General features: G+C 42.1%; 1 protein-coding gene across 2 annotated transcripts in view; it reads right to left on the bottom strand.

Annotated features, from left to right (window-relative positions):
- Window positions 1-2,679: 2,679 nt before the first annotated feature.
- Window positions 2,680-20,903, bottom strand: part of PARP8 (poly(ADP-ribose) polymerase family member 8) — a 1,351,312-nt gene continuing 1,333,088 nt past the window's right edge. For both annotated transcript variants that reach the window (XM_069627248.1, XM_069627249.1), the window contains one exon: window positions 2,680-7,715. In XM_069627248.1, coding sequence (XP_069483349.1) covers window positions 7,613-7,715 — 103 coding nt within the window. In that variant the 3' untranslated portion in view covers window positions 2,680-7,612. The remainder of the gene's footprint in view (window positions 7,716-20,903) is intronic.

Raw genomic sequence — 20,903 nt, 5'->3', positions numbered from 1 at the left:
AATGGGATATCATGGATGAGTTAGAGTATGAGGAGGAAGCACAGGAGGCACCAGAAATTACACCCATCGAGAGTTTATGGGATCCACGACTGCAGAACAGATTCGGGCGGTAGCATTGGCTACGAAAAAGGGAAGTGATGGAAAGAATGCAAAGCGAGGAGTGGGTACACAGTTGCCGTTATTACATAAAAAGCCTGGGAGGACACATTATGTACTCTGGGCACAGATGGACAAAACAAACCTGCTCCCTCCACTCACTGCGGGGGCTGGGAAATGGATATATGCATTTGAGAAACAGAGAGCTGTGATCACTATGGCTGTGAAACATGAAGAGCTTGCTTGTTGCAATTGTGGGGGATCAGACTGGGGATGTGCGGGTTAAGGCTGGGTATCCACGAGTGAAGCTAGATGATGATGTGCATGATAGGGCACCCTTCAACAATATCAGAGCACACGTGTGGGATGCACTGTAGCGTGCATATCCCGACACGCCAGACTTGCAATCCATAATGCAGTATACCATGGGGGATAATGAAGATCCCGCTCAGTACATTTTGAAAGTCCAAGAGACGTGGAGAGTCGAGATGGTTTTTGGTTTTAAAAGAGGATTGCCCAAAGAGGTGCAGAAGGCACTCGAGAAAATAGTGGGTATCGAAGTGAAGGGGTGGGCTGAGATACAGAATATAATTATACATCACTGCAAGAGGCTACAAGAGAGAGAAAAGGAAACGGAACAAAGGTTGCAGGCAGAGGAAGCAAAATTTGTTCAGGGAAAGTTGTTGAAAATTGCAGTTGAAGGGTGGGAGCCACAATTACTCAGACGGATAGGTAGTGGCGCAAGAGTGGTGGGAAGAGTGGTGTTTTTCCAAGGAGGAGGGCAGGGGCAATGGAGCGGTGGACCTCAGCTCCAGTACTCTGAGAGGCATCAAGGAGGTGCCCCACAGGGCATAATGGGAATGCGGAAGGAGCTAATTACGGTACCGCAAATTGCAGTGCCGTAATTAGCATCAAGGTCCCTTTGCGGGTCCCAACTTTAACAGCTGGTGTACAACAGCCGTTAACGTTGGGTCCTGCAAAGGGACCTCGTAGTAAGGTGGTAAGGGTTTACCGGTACCGGTGTCCTTACCGGTACCGGTAAACCCTTACTGCCTACCGTGTAATGAGGCCCATTGACCTTCTGGCCGAAAGGTGCACATACAGCTTATTGTCAGACACACACAACTTCTTTGGCATCAGCCTCTCAGCAGCAAGGCATGAAGGTTGCAGCTGACGAGGTTCAAGTGGAGGCCCCAACCCTCCATCTTCGAGAGCAAATTCACCCTTACTGGGCAGCACAAAGGGAGCGGGTGGGGTCAGATAGACATGTACAGAAACTCATGGTACCACATCCCCTGAGCCACGTCCTGTGTGATCAGCATTGTGGTATATTTTGGAGTTCCAAAGAATCATACTGAACGCATATAAATAAACAATGTAGGTCATGGATCACTGCTGGATCCATATATACTGCCCTTGTTAACATATCTGGCATCATGGGCACCCCACAGCAGCAGAGCCACTCAGCACCTCCTCATGGTTGAAAAAGTTTCTGAAGTTTCAGATGGCATTTCAGGCAATATATCTTGGATGAAGAATCTGAAGGAAGACGAAATCCTTTAGAAAAATAATTACCATGGACCTCTCTGAATGCAATAAGCAGAGACGACTGAATCACAAACTATTATTGCATTCACGGGCAGGGCACTTTTTCACAACACAAATGTTGTTTGCCATGCCCCCCCCCCCGAATTCATCTGTAGTCATAGTGTACCATGACTTCTGGCTCCTTCCTTGGTTTTCTTGGATACAATTTGAGAAGTGTAACATTCCAGTTGAGTTTATAAAAGGGGAATATTGAGTACATTATAATGACTTTCATCTTTATATATCAATATCATGAAGAATAGCAGAGCACAATTTTGCTTACAAATTACCAAAGAAGGACACATGACAGTGGTCAACATGCACAACTAATTAGGGTGTCTTCAGGGCAGCAGCATCAAGTGGATGTTTACTCTCATGCAAGGCAGTGGTTCCTTAAGATTGCATATGGTATATGTATAATCTGGGAGTCCAAACTCTGCTCTCGTTCACTAACCTCTGGATACCTCAGACAAAATCTGCAACATTGGACATTACCAAGGTCTACAAAATGCATGCAGTATTCGGGTTCTTCACATGGCTTTGACAATTGCAACTTCAAGTCTTAGTTTTACTTACTCTTCAGTAACATGTGCAATTTTTATTTCGTAATTTCATTTTTTATTAGCTTGTTTTTGTTCTATTGGTGATTTTATTTCGAAATTGACAATAATCCCTTATGGTTTTGTACTGTGATAGCACCATTTCTTGTACACTACCATGATGGTAGTGTTAATTGCTGTGGTCTATAAATAACATACAAAGGCAACCAAAATTGGTGTATCAGCAACAAAAGAGCAGCCCTAGAAAGGGTACAACGATTCTCAGGTTGTCTTTAAATCCTAGTAGATTTTGCAAAGCACAACATTGCAATTAATTTGCCAATAATAGATATTAAGGATACACGTAATATAGTTTTGAAAACAGGTTTGTTATCACAATGACAAGTAATATTATAAAGCTCGAGCTGTTTCTTTAACAAACTCTTTAAAACATATATAATGCAAAATAAACGTTTTTATTGAGAATAAAAATGTTTAGAATCACCCAATTATTCATTCAAATATACAGAAGTTGTATAATGATTGATATATCAGTGTAAAAAAGGAATAATTTCACTTTTTGTCAATATAGCATTTTTTACACAAGGGCGTGTCTTTATTAATCAATGTATTAATTTTTATTTTAAACAGAACAAAAAAATAACCCAAAAAAACAAGAGATAAACGGTACCATGGATTCTGTCGTAAAAAACTTTACAAATATAAGTATGACCTTAAGCACACAGTACTGTATGCCATTTTATTATAAAATGACACGTTCAATTGAAATTAATTGTAAGCTTAGCGTTATTTAACAGATTTACAGTGTGGACCATCTACTATAAAATTAAAGAAACTATCATACAGCATCAGTAAACAATTTTCAAGTGATTCAGAAAATACAAGTATTAAAAAGTCTGAAATTCTTGAGCCTACCATAGCTGAACATGGCTATCAAATTAAGAATACTGACACGAGTCGTGTAACCCTTTCAATTTGAAACACTTGCATGAATTTGCTAAGCTCGAAAAAATTGGACCATGACGGATTCTGTTCCCTTTTTGGTGATACTGGAAAGATGTACATTTTACATGTGCATATCAAGTGCCAAGGTTGCAGTAAAGATGAAAAATGAGTGCTGGTGTTCTTAACAATGCCACTGTTTTGCTCCTTTTTGGCCGTCTTCCAATGGGGCCATTAAGAAAAGCATGTTATTGCCAGGTTAACCTGAACTTAATGAAGCGGATTGTGTCGATGGAAGGTGCTGGGCTGCAGCAGTGTGCTTTGTTTCATCATCTGCACAGTTGGTCTTGCACTCGGTACCGTTTGTCCACATTAGAAGCCCTCACTTTTTTTAAACTCCCCAAAGGAAAATGGAAATGGGATTTAAAGCATAAATGGCAGATCTTTTTTTGTTTGGTTAGACATTGGCTGCCATTTAGAAAGTTCTCATGTGTATTTTACCAGCATACATAAACTTGTCCAAGCGCCTCTATTGCAACCATTCTCGGGGTATCTGTGAAACGGAAACTGCGATCTGGATGGGAGCCGAAGATGCATGATATTAGGGAGAGTGATGTATGGACTACTTTAATATGTGAAAAGAGCTTTGCTTTGTTCTAGTTGAACATACTCCTCTACAGGCTGTTTGACCTTCCCTTTGCAGATATAGGGGACCTAGGTACCAGTCCATTAGTCGGCGTTGTACAAGAACAACATCAATACACTACAAGATACCAGCATTTATCTGCAAAATGGACTCGTTGTGTAGTATTTCATTTTATTTCCAAATTCTTGTGACTTTGCAGCACTGTAAAAACACATATTTCTTGTTACCATACTTAACTGTAACCAATTTATCAAATCCAGAAGGATAAAGCCGAGTAGAAATAAATAAAATTGTGATTCTCAATTTATCCATCATTTTAATAATTAAAAAATCATAAAATGCTTCAGGTAACGCGTCTAAATAACTTGGAATATTTTAGGGAAGACGTTAGAAAATGTTTAACTTGGTTGTGCCTTCAGGGAGCTGACGCGTACTCAATGCAGCCCAATCCTGCTTGCATAGCAGTGCCACACCTGTCTGTAATGATTTGAAGAAGGGGGAAGTGTAACCTGACAGAGCGATTTTACCAGCTGTGATGTCAGGAAAGAATACTCGTTCATTTTTATGTTTAACCCCCTTTCCGCTGTGCACATTTCTTTTGATATTTAACATTTCACTTTTAGATGTGGGGAGAGTGAGAAGTGCTTTGCACATCTGGGATCGGTATGCAGAAATATGGTACCTGCACAGTGTAATTTGCATGTGCCAGTGAAAAAAATACATTGAAACAATACATATTTCAGTAATATGGGCCTGAGGGCCCTGTACAGAGGCGTCATTTGGGGGTTGCCAGGGGATGCATCTGCGACCCCTGAGGTCTCCTTTGCTACCCCTATACAAGAATATATATATATTATTTTTAAATGGAAGATCCTGGGATTGGCCAGCGCCATGTGGCTCTTTGTTTCTGGAGCGGCTGGCTTTCTTACTCAGGCCTTAAAAAAACAGGGAGTTCCAAAAGCGTAACACTTTGAGTAGTGACCCTAAATAAGAAAGAAAGAATAGGAGTAACAAATCATTTGTCTTTCTGGAATTCTATACACTATTGCTACATTCATTGAAGGTTTATTTCAGGCACACTACAGGGGGCGAGTCACTGTTTTAGTCCCGTTCTTAAACACCTCAAATTCACAATGCAGACAAAAACTTCCAAAAAGCATTTAGAGCATCCATTTCGAGCTATGTGTTTTGCTTGTCGCAAGTTGCAGTTCTAGCATGTTTTTCTTTCTGCTGGTGTCTCTGTTATGATCATCACAAGACATTCCATCTCAGCGTCCTCGGTCACTTGTCAAAATCTGTGCCTAAAAGCTTGTGTAGAAGTGTTTGGCCATAGCACATAAAGTGGCCCTTGATTTCATATACCACAATAAATGCTTTGTTGTAATGAGTCTATCTTTCCTATCTCCCTGTCATGCTGTACAGGATGTTTGTTTGGGTTCCATGTAATAATGTCCCTGCAAAATGTCTCCGTACAAAACATTGCAGTTGTTTGCGGAGACATTATTACATTAAACATGCGGGGGGTGTCGCCAATGGATTTTCACGTTGACATTATGTATGGGGTCATTATTACTGGATATCATATGTTTGCATGTATGAGGTAAAGAGTGCCCAGTGTACGGGATGCCGCGTGAGTGCGATGCATTCTCTGTGCTTCTCTAAATTATTCAATACACAGTTATGAACCCTCCCAATGGTATGTATTTTGCCAACCTCTTAAGCCGAAAAGTAGATTCATGCATGCTTCACATGTGGCCAACTTTGCACCAGACCTACAGATTAACTGGCATGCTGTTAAATCTCAGTTATCAGTTTAATGGTATCCACAACAGAGTGTCATTTGCTTTCTGACTTTGAGAACATTCATAATGTAATTGATCATTTTACTATAGCCGGTAGGAAAGCTATAGACGGCAAGATAGCACAGTGGGTTCAGCACTCGCTGCTGCGATGTGTGTGTGATCTGCTGGGTTGAATCCCGTCAAGACCAACTGAGCCTTTCATCCTTCTGACATAGATAAATGATAAATGAGTACCAACACATGTTGGGTGATATTGTATGTATATGTGTTCTATATAAAGCGCTTAAGCGTAAGTGCTATATAATAACACATCATTATCATTTGGCCTTGGACGTCTGCTTACATTCACAGTAATTTGGTAAAATGGGCCTATACACACTGATATTAACAAATGCATATGGTGATCCATTCTTGTATCAATTGTATATCATATTACAGTGATATCATAACCATATTTTTCGTGGTGAACTTAGGAACAATGCTATGTGATGCCACATTCTGTTTTGTCAAGGGGTGAAAGGTTGTGTTCCATCACTTCCTGTGATGTCACTTCGGGGTGTGTGGGTCCAATGACATCACTTTATGTGATGTCATCAGAGGTCAAGGGTTGTGTGAGGTCACTTTGGCTACCGCTGGCATTTTGGTGAAATGACGCCCCTGACCCTGTAGGATATTAGCCAGACAGGTGGATCAAAAGATATATACTTTATGTTGATTAATATTCACCAATACCATAACAGACTCTAATAATGCAACTGTGAGAAAGTTGTGACAACTTTGGCACCAAATGTACAGTTTAATTGTAAAATAAATTATGATATAGCTTAAAAGCACGTTTAATAGCATGTGGTGTTTTACCCCAACGTTGTGGTACACATGTGCGCAACCTCTGATGGACAAATAGAGGTGCCCTATAGGAGTTCATTCCTGTATCTCGCAGGTTGCACACAGTTCTACTCACAGCTGGCACTAAAACCACTGAGCTATTATTATCAGTATGGTTTGGCTCGTCCAGAATTAATTTTCATTAGTAAGAAAGAGATACCTAAAAATCTCAGATTAATAAAATGGAAAGCCTACTGTTCAGCAGACCGCAAACAGCCCTCAACCTGCTGAATTCTAAGTGTGATGGGAGGACACTTACAGTAAGCAACATAGCACGGCAATTGAATGTATGCATTAGTAGTGCAAGCAGTTATTTAGAAAGTGTATGTATACACACAAAATTATAATACTATTGTTTTGATGATGGAACTATTTTCATTCTAAACTTCGTCTGCTAGATGTACACACCCAATTAGGACAAACTGGGTTGTTTCCTATCTGTATACAATTCCTTGTTTCTTATATAGAAAAACAAACATCAGACTTTGCATGTGTCCAGTAGGATACTTTCAATATTATTCTTGCAGCAGTAGGGCATTTTACTGCAAAATCTGTGCAGCGTGGTAGTACATTACATCAGAAGAAATGGTGCTGTGATACTTTTAAGCAATAACGAAATCACAATTCAGAAGTGGATTCGTATCCCCACCTACCAAACATTGCCCTTTGACCTGCCATATTGATCAAGCATCCTTATTCAAAACCTCATAACAGAACAGGGTGCTTATACTTATTGCAAAGCGTCCCATAGTTAAGAATGCTCCAAAGTAAAAAAAAAAAAACACAACACTGTCCTTGCTCAACAAGCTCATTGTTCGTTCAATTCCACAAAATGAAATGTCTAAACCAGTTGCTTTAAGGAAAAGTGTCCATCCCATTTAGTTCTAACAAGAAATGTAGACATCTGCCTAGTCGCCTCTTTGTTGATAACCTGTTGCTGCATTTCAGTTGGGTTACAAATATCGAGTAAACACAATAATTCAAAAGAGCAATTATTTGCGTTAAGGATGACAATAATTTAACTTGACCAGTTCAAAATCCAGCTTTGAGACTGAGGAAGGCATACGTTATAAGTCCACCCATGGGAGGTTCTCTCAACCAGTAGCTGTTTGGTTTCCGATGACCCGGAGAATTTCTTTGTGAATGCTCTGCTCCTGTGTGTTTATGCTTGTGTCTCCAACTTGGCCATCTTCATAACTTAAAGAAAGCAAACACGAAATATTCAGATGCAGGTTGTCACACTCTTTACACATGCCTGACAGAGAGAGAGAGCTTGCATGGTAGTGAAACATCGCGGTGGCCTGGGCATTGATAACAAGACACGCACATAATTCATTCTTACTATACCATATTATGAACAATAGGAAGGGTCAGCAGGACATTTTAGAAAAGGGATCTCGCCATTCCTCCACCACCCTCGGCCCAGTACCCCAGTAGTCTGTTGGAAACCCCACACTTCCCTGTTCCTTACCCAAGTAGTAATCCTTTACATTATTGCAATTTTCTCCCTCATACCAGTACTCCATGGCCCCTGCATTCCTCCTAATTGTCCCAGTACTCCATTACCTCACATCCCACTTTCTCATCCCAGTGCCCCAGCAGTAATTCATTACATTACTGCCACCTCCCTCTTCCTCATCCCAGTACCCTATTAGTAATCCATCACATTACCCCACCCCCTCTTCCTCATCCCAGTACTCCAATAAACCTACCTCTGTCTTTCTTGTCTCAGTACTCCATTACCCCACCTCCCTCTTCTTCAACCCAGTACCCCAATAGTAATCCATTGCATTACCCCTACCTCTCTCTTCCTCATCCCAGTAACCCATTAGTAATGCCATACGTTATCGCCACCTCCCTCTTCCTGGCCCCATTACACCACTACACCCATGTCCCTCTTCCTCGTCCCAGTACCCCATTAATAATCTGCTACATTACTGTCAACTTCTTTTTTGGAATGAACAGGTATTCTCTTTGAGCCCCATAGAACTAGAGAGGCTATGGTGGTTTTTTTCTGTGTGGTAACATTCCAGCGAGGATAAAAAGAGGAAAAACGGAAAGCAACACTTTGAGATACTTAAAATGATTACTGGGAACATGAGTCAAATGCACCCGATTCAAAAAAGCAAACAAACAAAAGTACAAATTACTCATGTTTCCCTGAACCTTTGCAAATGAGGTCTATGAGGCCCTTGTAGCAGAGTTACAAAGGTTCAAGTATAACAGAATAGTTTGCAGGCGTGCACGTGTTGAGAATCATGTGCATTTGTGTCACATGCAAATTACCCAACTAATGTGCATATATGATTGCCCTCAATAAGGATCTGTCACAAAAATTGAGAAAACCCAACATTTCTTCTGGTTCCAAAATCCTTGAAGAGTTTACTGAGGGCCTAAGAGCAGGACCACTTTTTCGATCACAAATTGCTGCCTTTATGGGTTGACGTGAAATGGTTTTTCAAACTAGGTATCACAAGGTGTCTCAATGTCACTGGGCCATGTGAACATCTTTTGAAGTGAGGCATGCCCTGTCCTCTTGGTATCATCAATGGACCAACGGTCAGTCAAAGAGTGTGAATAATTTGCAGGAGCAGTACATGTAAAGTTTTGTAAAGGTGATATGTTCCAATGGAAAAATGGTGCTGTCTACAGTACCGTTTGCATACATCAACTGCATACACTCTGCTAGCAGGGTGATACCTTTCCTTTGCCTGTATGGTTTGCACCTGCAGACATTTCCATATGTTACTCAGCTACAACCCCTGGTTTCTCTGATGCATTTTTGTTTGAGTTACAGGGTACTCGGAATATGGTTGCTCAGTATACAATGGCATCTAAGAAGACGGTCATTTATAGGTTGGTACTTCTCAAAGACCCCCCCCCCCCCAATCCCCTCTGTGGAAGATAAGATCTGGTTTTCTACCACAGTTATTGACCGCTTGTTTTTGTGCGTTCCATTTTTACTTTGTTTTTTTGTGTTCCCCATTGTGAAACTATGAGTTTGAGCCTCTCTCTGTCCAGTTCCATTTTAAGGCCGAGAATATCTGAGCAAGTTGTTCATGCTTCAAAGAATAAACCCGTGGCATGGATCCTATAGATCATTCCTCAAAAGTATACCCTTTAACTTAAGAGGTTATGATTTCTCATGGTATCCTGCAGATATGGTTCATTGGCAATGCCATCTGTCTGCAATGCTGGTGCCAGATTTTAAGTATTTGCTTGACAAAGGTGGAGACCTGTGTGGAGGATTTACTGTCAAGCATTCTAGTCCTCATTGCAACCCAGCAAATCAGGGTAGCTTGATTAGGTCATAAAAGTGCCTGTTTTGGGGCTGGTGCAGGGGCTTGGGTCATCAGGTCGTCTGTGATGGTACTGGTTGGCTTTATGTTGTGAGAGTCATCGGGCGGCATTCCGAGATTGGAGGTAGTCATGGCGTTATTTGCGCCATGACTGCCTCCAATAACGGTACTGGCATCGGTCTCGTTCAATGTGTAGTGTAGTCCGACCTTTGCGGGACCGGTACGTCCCCATTGATAAAACCATTCCCCATTCCCATTGAGCCCCTTAGGGCTCAATGGGAATGGGGAAGTAGCTAATAACGGTACCACAATTTGCGGTACCATTATTAGCTCTGAAGTCCCTTAGCGGGTCCCGTCCATAACGCATGGTAAAACCAGGTGTTGAAGGAGGGACCCGATAAGAGAACTCGTAGTAGGGCGGTAAGGGATTACCGGCACTGGTCTCCTTAACAGTGCCCGGTATCCCTTAACACCCTACTCATAATGAGGCCATCATCTTGGATAGTGGCTGGTATCTGATTAAAGAGTTACACTGAATGTCCGTAATCGGGCATGTTTACAATACCCTATTTCCTCTCTTTTACCTTGCAGGCTGGGTGGTTGAGTGTTTCGAAAACCACTTTGGGGGGCTCGCACCTTATTCCGGTCAACCGGCTTGCCTCAAGGACAGTATAAAAAGGAGCTGTTGGCTCTTGGCCACTCCTCCTCCTGTTATCCACACCTATGTTTACGGTTTCGTATTTTTGTTATATATAGTACAAACCTAGCTTCTGAGCAACGGAGCTCTGTAAATGCATTATTGAGAACAATATAGGTACATTTACAAGACAATGAGCCTCATTACGAGTCCGGCGGTAGCCATGCCGGAAAATCCGGCAGGCTGCCGCTGGACCTGGAATGAATTACCGCCTCAGTGATTGCCGGAATCACTGGGGCATCACAACCCCGGTGACCCGGTAATTCCGGAGGTGTAATTCCATTAATCTCCATTCCCATGGAGTCCCACAGGACTCCATGGGAATGGGGACAATGGAAACACTGGCACCGTAAATAACGGTGCTGGTGTTTCCATTTACGTCTGCAGGCGGGTGGTGTTACTCGGTTTTACCGCCACCGTTGTTTCCGGACCGTCAGGCTTGCAATGAGGCCCAATCACTGACAATCACTGAGCAGTGATAATATGAGGACAGTGGATCCTAAGACAAACCAAGGAATTAAAAAGCTCGTTGTTGAGTCCTTTTCTTACCTGCAGTAGAGTTGGAGTGGTTCTGATCCCAATTGGAATGTTATTCCAGTATGCTGTGCTATAGCAGGAGAAAGAGTGTTCCCTGCTCTTCTCCTTTCTTGCTAGTTTTATTTCAAGCCTTATGATGGTCTGCCTTTTGGAGGAGGGTGGACCACCAGAGGGGTTAAGTTTGGTAGACAGGCATTCACGTGATAGTTCCCATTTATGTGATGCAGACAATTTTCAAGGAAATCCTGGTGGGGATAGATAGCCAATTTAGGTCACTCAAAAAGTGATGTGATCAAATTTATTGGAACCTATAACGTGGTGTGCCTCAATGTGATAGAACATCTTCAGAGGGGTCCGGTGTGTTGCAGGAAGCCCAGCTTTGAGGGTGAATCCCACATCAATGTGTGCAATTATGAGAGCCTGTACCATGTGCCCGAGTCCAATTGTGGGAGGAAGGTGTAAATATGGTGCAGTGTGAGAGCAAACAAAGCGTTCTGAGGCGCTGTGTTAATATGCAGTTGGAAGGAAATGTTACTGTCTATGATGAACCTGAAGGACTTGGTAAAGAGAACACTTTGAGGAGTGAACTCAGTCAAGTGCATTTCATTCAGCCTTCCTTGGATAATTTCCTGTTTGGATGGTGACAGAGTAGAGAAATTCTACTATGGTTGGGTTAAGCTTTAGGTATGAGCTTGTCATACACATATGAATAGTGGCAAGGCATTTATGGAGGTGTTTGATATTGTGGGTGCAGTTCACCTTTTGGTACATCTAGCTATCATTCGTACATTGGTGTAAAGAGATGTATGGAACAGTAAGGAGAGAACCTTGCAGATCCATGTACAGGTTGTATTGAGGACAGAACTGAGCCCTGTGGTACTCAGCTGGTAAACAGCTGGTGGTCAGATCTAAAGGTTCCCATCTGAACAACTTCCTGTCTGTCTGATGGGTACGATTAAACCAAGTTGAGAACTCTGGTCAGAGCGCAGTTGTCATCCGTATTAAAGACAGCTGAAAGGTCCGGAAGGACGAGGAGGCAAGAGTCTCCTTGGTCACTGATCTGGAGAGTATTGTCAAGCGCATGGATAGAAGTTGTTTCTGTGCTGCAATTGGGGCTGAACCAAGATTGGAAATGTGACAGCAAGCCGTGGCTGATGATCTGCTCATGGATTTGACTGGCTACTGCCTTCTTAATGATTTTACCAATACATGGGAGGCTGGTGATTATTCAGTAGTAGGTAAGGTCCTCTGGGTTCAGAGAGGGTGTTTTAAGGAATGGGCAGACTAGTCCAGTTTTCCGGCAGCTTGGTAAGATGCCCTAACTGCGTGAGGTGTACATTATTTGGAGGAGAGCCGTAATGGTGTGTCCTGTGACCTTTTTTAATATGGGAGTATGCAGACCTTTGTTACCGTAACTGACTGACATTAGTAAGGCAAGAATATAGCCAAAAGCCTTGGGAGAGAGGATTCTGAATGCAGTCTGAGGTTGGGATTTGTGAGGTGGGATTGATAACAGCAGTGCAACTGATTTAGATGCGCTGATGTTATGTCTGATTGTGCCGATTTTAGTAATAAAATAAATTATTGATGGAGTTTTAGTCCTCCATGGACCCAAGTATTTCTGGATCTGGTAGGGGGTTGGAGAAGTGTTTGACTGCAGCAAGGAGGACTGGGCTCAGTAAGTTGTTGCCACAATTATTGTAGAATAGTACAGTGTTTTGGCTTTCGTGATGAGGTCTTGATGAGTAGTACATTGTGCCTTACATTGTGGCGGTCAGGTTGGCAAGCTTTGCACCAGAGCTTTTCAGGCACTCAGGTGGTGTGTATGTTGTCAAACAAATGGGTGTACCACAGGGTATAGGGTTTTACTTTGGTATAACATCATCTTAATGGGGCATTTTTAACCTTTGGCTGATGGTTTTCAGTAAATTGTCAATGTTAGGGGTGAGGTGGTCAGAAAGATTGATCAAGCTGTTTACCAGTGCTTCCATCAGAGTGCTTTTAAAGGAGTAATGGCAAGCATAGTGGGCTTACAGTATCACTTTAGGGTATGGAGAGTGTGTGCTAAGGGAATAGGGATGGCGCATTGGGCTGTTCAGTGAAGCAGAAAAGGATTGAGGCCTTTCATGAGGGTGAAGATGAGAGAATAAAGTCAAGGATGTTTCCCCTGATGTGGGTTTGAACATGTTGAGTTATATGCAGGGAGTCTGCCAGGATATGGAGAGCATCTCTGGTTCCCTTAGTTGCTTGGGTTCCTGGTAGGCTTTAGTCAGAGAGGAAGGTTTTGGTTAAATGTGTGACAGAGGCTGATGGGAAAAGGTCAGTGATCTCATCCATGAATGGACCACACATGTGAGGTGGGCGGTATGTGAGGTGAAAAGTGGTGAACTCCTTGTGTGAGAGCAGGAATTCATATGGATATTACTGCCAGCTGGCTATGCACTATGGTGATGTATGTATGATTGCCACACCTCTTCGGTCTTCCCTTACCGGGCAGCATGTTCAATGTTATATCCTGGTAAAAAGAGGATATAGAAATCATGAAGTGGGGAACGGTCATGTTTTGGTAATGAAGATCCAGCTTGTGTTTAGTGAGAAAATTGGCAACGTCAGTTGCAACAGTAGGCCTTAATAAGCGTTAAGAAATGTCAGCGGAGCCCAGAAGGTGGAGGTGATGAGAGAAACATTGAAAAGGTTTGGGAAATTGGAGGATCAGTGATGTTGAGCATGTGGGCCCCTATGAGCATAGGAGTGGTTTGTGGCTGCCAAAGACACATGGTCCAGTTCTGGGCGCAATCCAATTCCCAAAAGGCGCACCCAGCACTGTCCTTACTAAGGAATCTGGTGAACTAGTTAGTGGTGTTGAGGTAGGTGGGGAGGACCAATGAGCTGTGCGAGAAGGTGGGATCTTGGTCACATTGCCTTGGTAGGGTCAGGTACACCAAAAGGGCACCAACAGATTAGCAGTAATGTGGAATATTTTTATCCACACCAATGCGCCACACAGCACCCCCTTGCCAATGGGGAAAGAAAACTGCCAAAAATGGAGGCGATAATCCTGTGCGCGCCAAATCTGCATAATTGCGCATGGTTCTCAAACCACAAAAGAGCTGCACACCCTGCCACACACACCTGCAAAGTTGGTGTGAAAACAGGAATCACTGCTGTCATCTGTCACCTGTCACATGAATCAATGCCACAGAAGTGGGCTAAAATCCAAAAATGCCCTTAAATACAGCTTCCTAAACAATGGCAATCTTCGGTGCTTTTTTGGCGCTAAATTCAGTCATTTTCCCCAGTGAATTATTGAAAGTAAAGTGTGCTGAAATCAAAGATTCTCCAGGCAGTCAGAGGAATCCAGGCACCACTGACTGACAGCTGCTTAAGAAAATTATATGTCAAACCCAGTTTAAAAGTGTTTCTGTTTCCTGATTAAAATGGAGAAAAAAAATCGCCTATGTTTGTGAAGGGCTAATTCTTTTAAGAAGTCCAAATCCTGTATAAACTGTGCTTGTATTTCATATGTGAAATGAAAAGACTGTAATGTAAATTAACCCAGTCTGGAGCTAATCAACTATTTAATTCTGATCCGACAGCCCAGCCTGGGAAGATTCACATTTCAGCACTCTACAGGAAGGCTAATGGCTGCTTAATGGTTCCCGCATAATAAAAACAAAGAAAGCTTATTACACATACAGGTAAGAAACCTCATGTGTGCACTGAATGTGGGAAATGGTTTGCTCAGAAGGAAGCTCTTGCAATCCACCAGAGAACACATACTGGTGTGAAACCTCATGAATGCACTGAGTGTGGAAAAGGGTTTGCTCAGAAGGGAAAGCTTACTAACCACCAGAGAACACATGCAGGTGAGCAACCTCATAAGTGTACTGAATCTGGGAAAGGGTTTGCTAGGAAGGGACTTCTTATTGGCCATCAGAGAACACATACAGGGCTGTAACTTCCTGAGTGCACTGAATGTGGGAAAGGGTTTACTCAGAAGTGACATCCTGTTAGCCACCAGAGAAGACATATACACACACATATAGTAGCTGATTATTAGTTAAATCACTGGTGTTTGCACCCTTTTTGGAATATTCCAAGTATAGACTGCACCCCTTTTGGAATATTCTAAATATATTCCTTGATTTGGGAGGAAATAGAACATGTGCAAATTTGGAAATTTGGTGCCCTTCTGTCTAAAATGAAAGTGTCATGCGTGTAATATCATCAGTGTTCTCTCTAAATTCCAAGAAAAAACAGAGGACAAAAATGTTACCAGTTGAAATTGATCCTGGATAAGCTGACCTGTTGAATTTAAGCCTTATCCAAGTGTTTATAAACTGAATGAAATACTGATTAAAATATTGAATTTCAAAAAAAAGAAAACAAAGAAAGCTTCAGACATTCGTCTGCTTATTAACCCAAGGCCAAATGAATGTTTGGACACCCCTCCTCCTAATGGAGGGGCAGGAAGTGGAGTAGGTTTCTCAGTGAACTTCAAAGGACTGGCCATTTGTTCACTTTGGAAGTAAGAAAAAAAAACCTGGCCTGGATTTTGAATGGAAATGACTTATTTTTGCCTCAGAAATTTATGACATTAAATATGGCAGCCAAAATAAGTAGACAAGTGAAAAATAGAAACTTATAAATCTGAACTCATGCTAGACAGTTGAAGATTTGGTAGGAGTTCTTACTACATAAGGAACCAAAGATACACCAAAACACTGATTGTGGCAAAACTATTACTGTTGCCAACTTAATATTGTATGTACATGATCAACTGATCATGTACATCATGCGCCCAGAGAGGTACAGAGTTAGAAATGATTAATCCAAACTGTTATAGTTGAAATTGATAACAATCCGTAGAATGACCAAAACAGCATGCACAAAGATGGGGAGTGAATGTGAACGTAGACAATCAAATATGAAATATATGTGTCCAATTGTGTTAGGGTACATAATGTTAGAAATGTACATGTGTGCAAGAGTTATGTTTTGGTAAAAATCAAGGTGGGAGTGCCTAAATCCTGTCATAAGACAACAGCTCTGTTCAGACTGCCAACCAGGACAAAGCACATGCCTGTAGCCACTCACAGACATGGGGGTGTGTTTTTGAAGTTCCACCTACGGCATAAACTTGTAATGTATAAAGATAGCAGTTTCACTACACAAAACACACACTGCTTCCAGAACCCATGCAGATTTCAGCCCAGCACCTTATTCCAGAACTCTTCATGATGTAGCTGACTCCAGAACTCTTTGAAGATCCAGATTTCTTTGCAGAATCTAGACTTATCATTGCTGAAAGAAAGCTTGCTAGCTTGACCCAATTGCAAACATACAGAACTTAAAAGAATAATTCTGATTCAGCTTGGCTTGCTACCATTAAGGCTTGACTGCTGAAACTTTCATCCTGCTTTCTACTGTGTCCAGTAACCAGAAGGGGCCCTTCCAAATCCAGTCTGAGGCGCAGTCCGAAATTGACCAGAACCGCGACGCTGATCCGATCCTTCCAGAGGTGCCCTGCTGCTGGTAGACCTTACCTGATTCATTGACCAGAACTGACAGTCCAATTTAATTATAAAGGACTGTAAGTATAACAGGAAGAACAGTAACCCATAGCATATCTGTATTGTATTATCCCAATCTCAACCCAACCCATCTTTAATTCAGAACCATAGCATTGTTAGAATCCTTCTTGCACTGATTTTTCTCTCATCTGTGTTACAAAACCAAAACTCCCTAGTGATTTTGAAGTAACTAAAGTAAATCCCAGAAGAAATTGAGGATCCATCACGTGAACGGTTGTGCTGGCCACATAGCCGTGAAGATTCATGTGTGGTCTCTTCTTTTTCATAGTCATTAATCTAGTATAAGAAAACCTATCTGTCATTTTTAAATCAAATTACTGTTTTCATTTTCGCGCCTATTTTGCAAAAACACCTCTCACTAAAACCTCTATAACTTCTTCAGTTTGCCGAACAGTGTATTTGACCCATTTTTCTCCAATATCGCATAGTAAATGTTTGCCGCGAATTTGCAATTTAGCCAAGGTTACATGTGTCTTCTGCCCATTTCAAAGTGCTTCTTCCATCCCATCCTGATCTGAAGTGTGTATTCTTATTTATATTATAGCTCATGTATGTTAGGACCTGTTTAGTGCTGCTTGCATTAGAACTTTTCTCCATTTAAGCATTTTTGCACCCTTTTGCAGTATTTTACAAAACCATTTTCATCTCTCAGTTTAAAAGTGTTTGTTGCCAAAAACGGGTTTCTCTCTTGTTTGGGGAGGGAAGATTGCCTATAAACTCTAGAATGTGTCTTTCATTCCTGAATACCTGCTGGTTACTCACATTGGTGTAGGATTGCTCATTTGTATTTAAACAAAACTTTGCAGGGGGAATCTTAACCTAAACGCTATCTGTGCACAAAACAAAACTGTTCTTTTTCCTGTGCTTCCTATGCTGTATCATTATAAGTGAATTCAATTGCTTGATATTCTGAATTGATTGCTGCCCCATACATATATATATATATATATATATATATATATTAAACTTATGTGTGATTTGAATATGAAATAAATACATCTTTACCTTTACAAACTAGCCTGATTCCTGGTTCAGTGTGACCTGGGGGGTATTTTGAAACGGGTGTGATATGAGTGGTATATCATTCAGAATGTTGAACTTATAGTCAAAAATAAATAAGGGTTTCATCGCGCGCTACATGCTAGGCGAGACCTGGTTGAGTGCCTGATTGAAATCCCTTACAGCTATACGCAGGTGAGTGGGGCAGAAGTCAGGGGACCTAGATCCACTTGCACCAGCTCACCAACTACAAAAGAAGAAAACTCTGGAAGGCAGATTAAGAAGTGAAAGAAAGTAAATGGACTACGGAAAAGAGTGCCAATACGAGCACCAAACGATAAGCAGTGATTAGCCAGTTAATGGGGGCAAAGGTCAGGTGACTTAGATCCACTTGCACTAGTTGACCGACAAGTGCTGCTCTTGTAACTTAGTCATTGCTGTGGTGGTCTATCAGAAGTCTCTCATAATTTTATTTCTTTTCTCTAGTTTTATGCTTTTTCTTCCAGAAAGTGGTCACACACCTAATTAAGGCGTTCTGCAAATCTCAGGGTATACTACAGGAGTGGTGCAGTGGACTTTCTTGAAAGGTAGCCCATACCTGTCCACCAAGAAAAGAGTGGAGCAGGTTAAAAAAAGAACAGGTAAAAATGAGCTATTCAGATGGTAATACAGTTGCCAGTGTTCTGTCCCGGACACCCACCCCAGAATGACAGAGCTCTTGCTTATTCCCATGGCTGGGTGGGTGGACTCGCTGAGGACTCACCGAGTCCTGTGATTGAGATTGCTACTACCATACCTGAAATGTTAGCCCAAAGTCCTCAGCACCGGCATGCATTTCAAGCTATCTACTTTGTTTTGCCAGGAGAATTCCAGCATTTGGATTGCTACTTATGGCCTGACCCATAGCGTTGGTGGCTTCCTTACCTGTTGGTTTTGTAGGGGCACAGTGAAGGTCTGGCAGAATCGCTGCTTCTGCCAAGACTGAAAACAGAGCTTTGGGACATGTCTCCTCTTGGCCAAAAAGAACTCTAAAATAATATTCTCTTGGGACTCAAAGATTCCAGGAGAATATTTAATTTACAGAATGACTTAACCAAGCCATGTAATCAAAGATCAGCTTTGCCATAGTATTGTGACCAATTTGTAAACTTGCTTAAACAAGAGCCACCACTTAGGAAGTGGTGGGCAGCATTGCCTCAGATAAGAGCCCTGCAGTGTAAAAAGTCTGATTTTGCTGAACCAGCTCAGTACATATGTAATTTGTGGAAACCCCATTCTGTATCTTCTTGAAGCCCATAGAACCAAGTGGAAGGAATCAATTTACCTGTGGCACACCATTGTTAACCATTTCGATTCTCAAGGCAAACTCCAAGTAATACAATATAATTAGTTTCTGAATTTCCTTTGACAGATCATCCCATTTTTCACATTTTCGGCAGTTTAGAATTGTGCTAAAGAACAAATGACTTACCTCTCAGTAATGTTCTTTCTGATGGATGTTCCAAGCACAGAATTCTCATCTTAATATCTATCTCCCAGCACAGCAGCTCTTTAGAAACTTTCCTGCTGCCAGTGGCGCATCACGGCTCTATGTCGGTTACGTTTGATGCCTCTATGTGCCCCGCACTGGAAATTATGTTGGTCCAGTATATATTGAGGCACAGCGCCCCCTGACCTTAGTTCCACCTTTTCTCCCTAGCACTTTCATGCTGAGGCACTGCAGAACAAAGGTGTACTAGCTATTCAACAAGCGGGTTAGGTTGTGAGGTCGATGAGTAATCCATGGGAGGAACATCCAGACAGAACATTAAGCAAGGACATAATTCGGGGGTCGATGCTGCGACCCCTGAGGTCTCTCTTGCTACTCCAGTGGTCTCCGTTGCTACCCCTAAATATTTCATTTAAAAAAGAAAAGCTCCTGGGCTGTGGCCAGTGCTATGGGGCTCTTTGTTTCTGGAGTGGCTGGCTTTCTTGTTCAGACCTCTTAAAAAAAACAGGTGGCACCAAAAGTGTAACACTTTGAGCAGTGACCCTGAATAAGAAAGAATAGGAATAGGAATAACAAATAATTTGTCTTTCTAGAATTCTATACAATAATTGCTAGACTCATTAAAGGTTTATTTCAGGCACACTTTAGGGGGTGAGTCTCTGATTTAGTCTGTTCTTAAAGACCTCAACTCAGAGTAGGAAGGAGAGCAACACAACCACCTAAACCAGAAAACTCTGAAGGGCAGCATTGCTAAAACAAGTGACCTGATCACACTTAGAATCCAAGCAGTAATTTGTATTAAATGTGTGCAAAGAAGTCAGACAAGAAGTCAGAAATTCCACACTGCAGAGCTGAGGAGGCAGTCAGCCCTCTCGTGGAATGTGCCCTCAGACTCTCAGGCACATCTTTACCAGTCAGATCATAGCATTCCGAGATGCAAAATATCAGCCACTTTGACAGTGTTTGTTTGGTCACAGCCCTGAAAGCATGTCCAACAGCAGGTCCAACGAAATGCTGGTCATCTATTGTAGCCTCTTTCATACGAGAGATGTAGTAGCTGAGGGTTGAGCTGTCAAGGGTTTTGGCCCATGTTGAATCGATAGACTGGGTAGATGTGGGGATGAGCTGTCGCCGCCCATTATTCTATCCCAGAACAAACTAAATCAATAGACTGGGTAGATGTGGGGATGAGCTGTCGCCGCCCACATTCACGCCAGAATCCAGGAGAACCGCGCAGTTTGAGCACCCCAAAATGGTCACCTAATCTGCCATCCACCAGTGCAAAGAAAGATGGTTCTGTTCAAAATCAGTTTTTATTGATGTCAAAAAGTTGCTAGAATCATGGGCACAAGACCACTCTAAAGATACAACCTTCTTGTGGGGGGTTCCACATCGCCACTCTACTGTAAGGATGCCATCAAAACAATGTTAAGCAAGGATCCTATACTATCAAGCAAAAGACCACTCTATTGAAATGCATTAATTCAAGACAGATCCCAAAAATGGGTGCAGTACCAGCTTTGTCCACAAACCGGCGCTAGCGGTCTAAACTCTGACAGGAGAACTGCTACTTCAGAAGCTAATCAGGCTCCTGAGACAGCTGGAAACTTCAAAGGCCCGCTGGTTAATTAAAACTCTTAACCACCTTCTGTTCCCAGAGACAATCTGATTGCATTAACAGGCCAAGAGGTTGGGAAACCTTCTCACCTCAGAGACCCAATCAACAGCCCAGGAAATCACAGGTTCATGCTAACCAAATGCAGAGTGGCC

Source organism: Ambystoma mexicanum, chromosome 6p, assembly GCF_040938575.1.
Source record: "Ambystoma mexicanum isolate Mex_15411 chromosome 6p, UKY_AmexF1_1, whole genome shotgun sequence".
Classification (NCBI taxonomy): domain Eukaryota; kingdom Metazoa; phylum Chordata; class Amphibia; order Caudata; family Ambystomatidae; genus Ambystoma; species Ambystoma mexicanum.
Note: the sequence above shows the minus strand (reverse complement) of the source record. Positions and strands in the feature narration are given on the sequence as shown.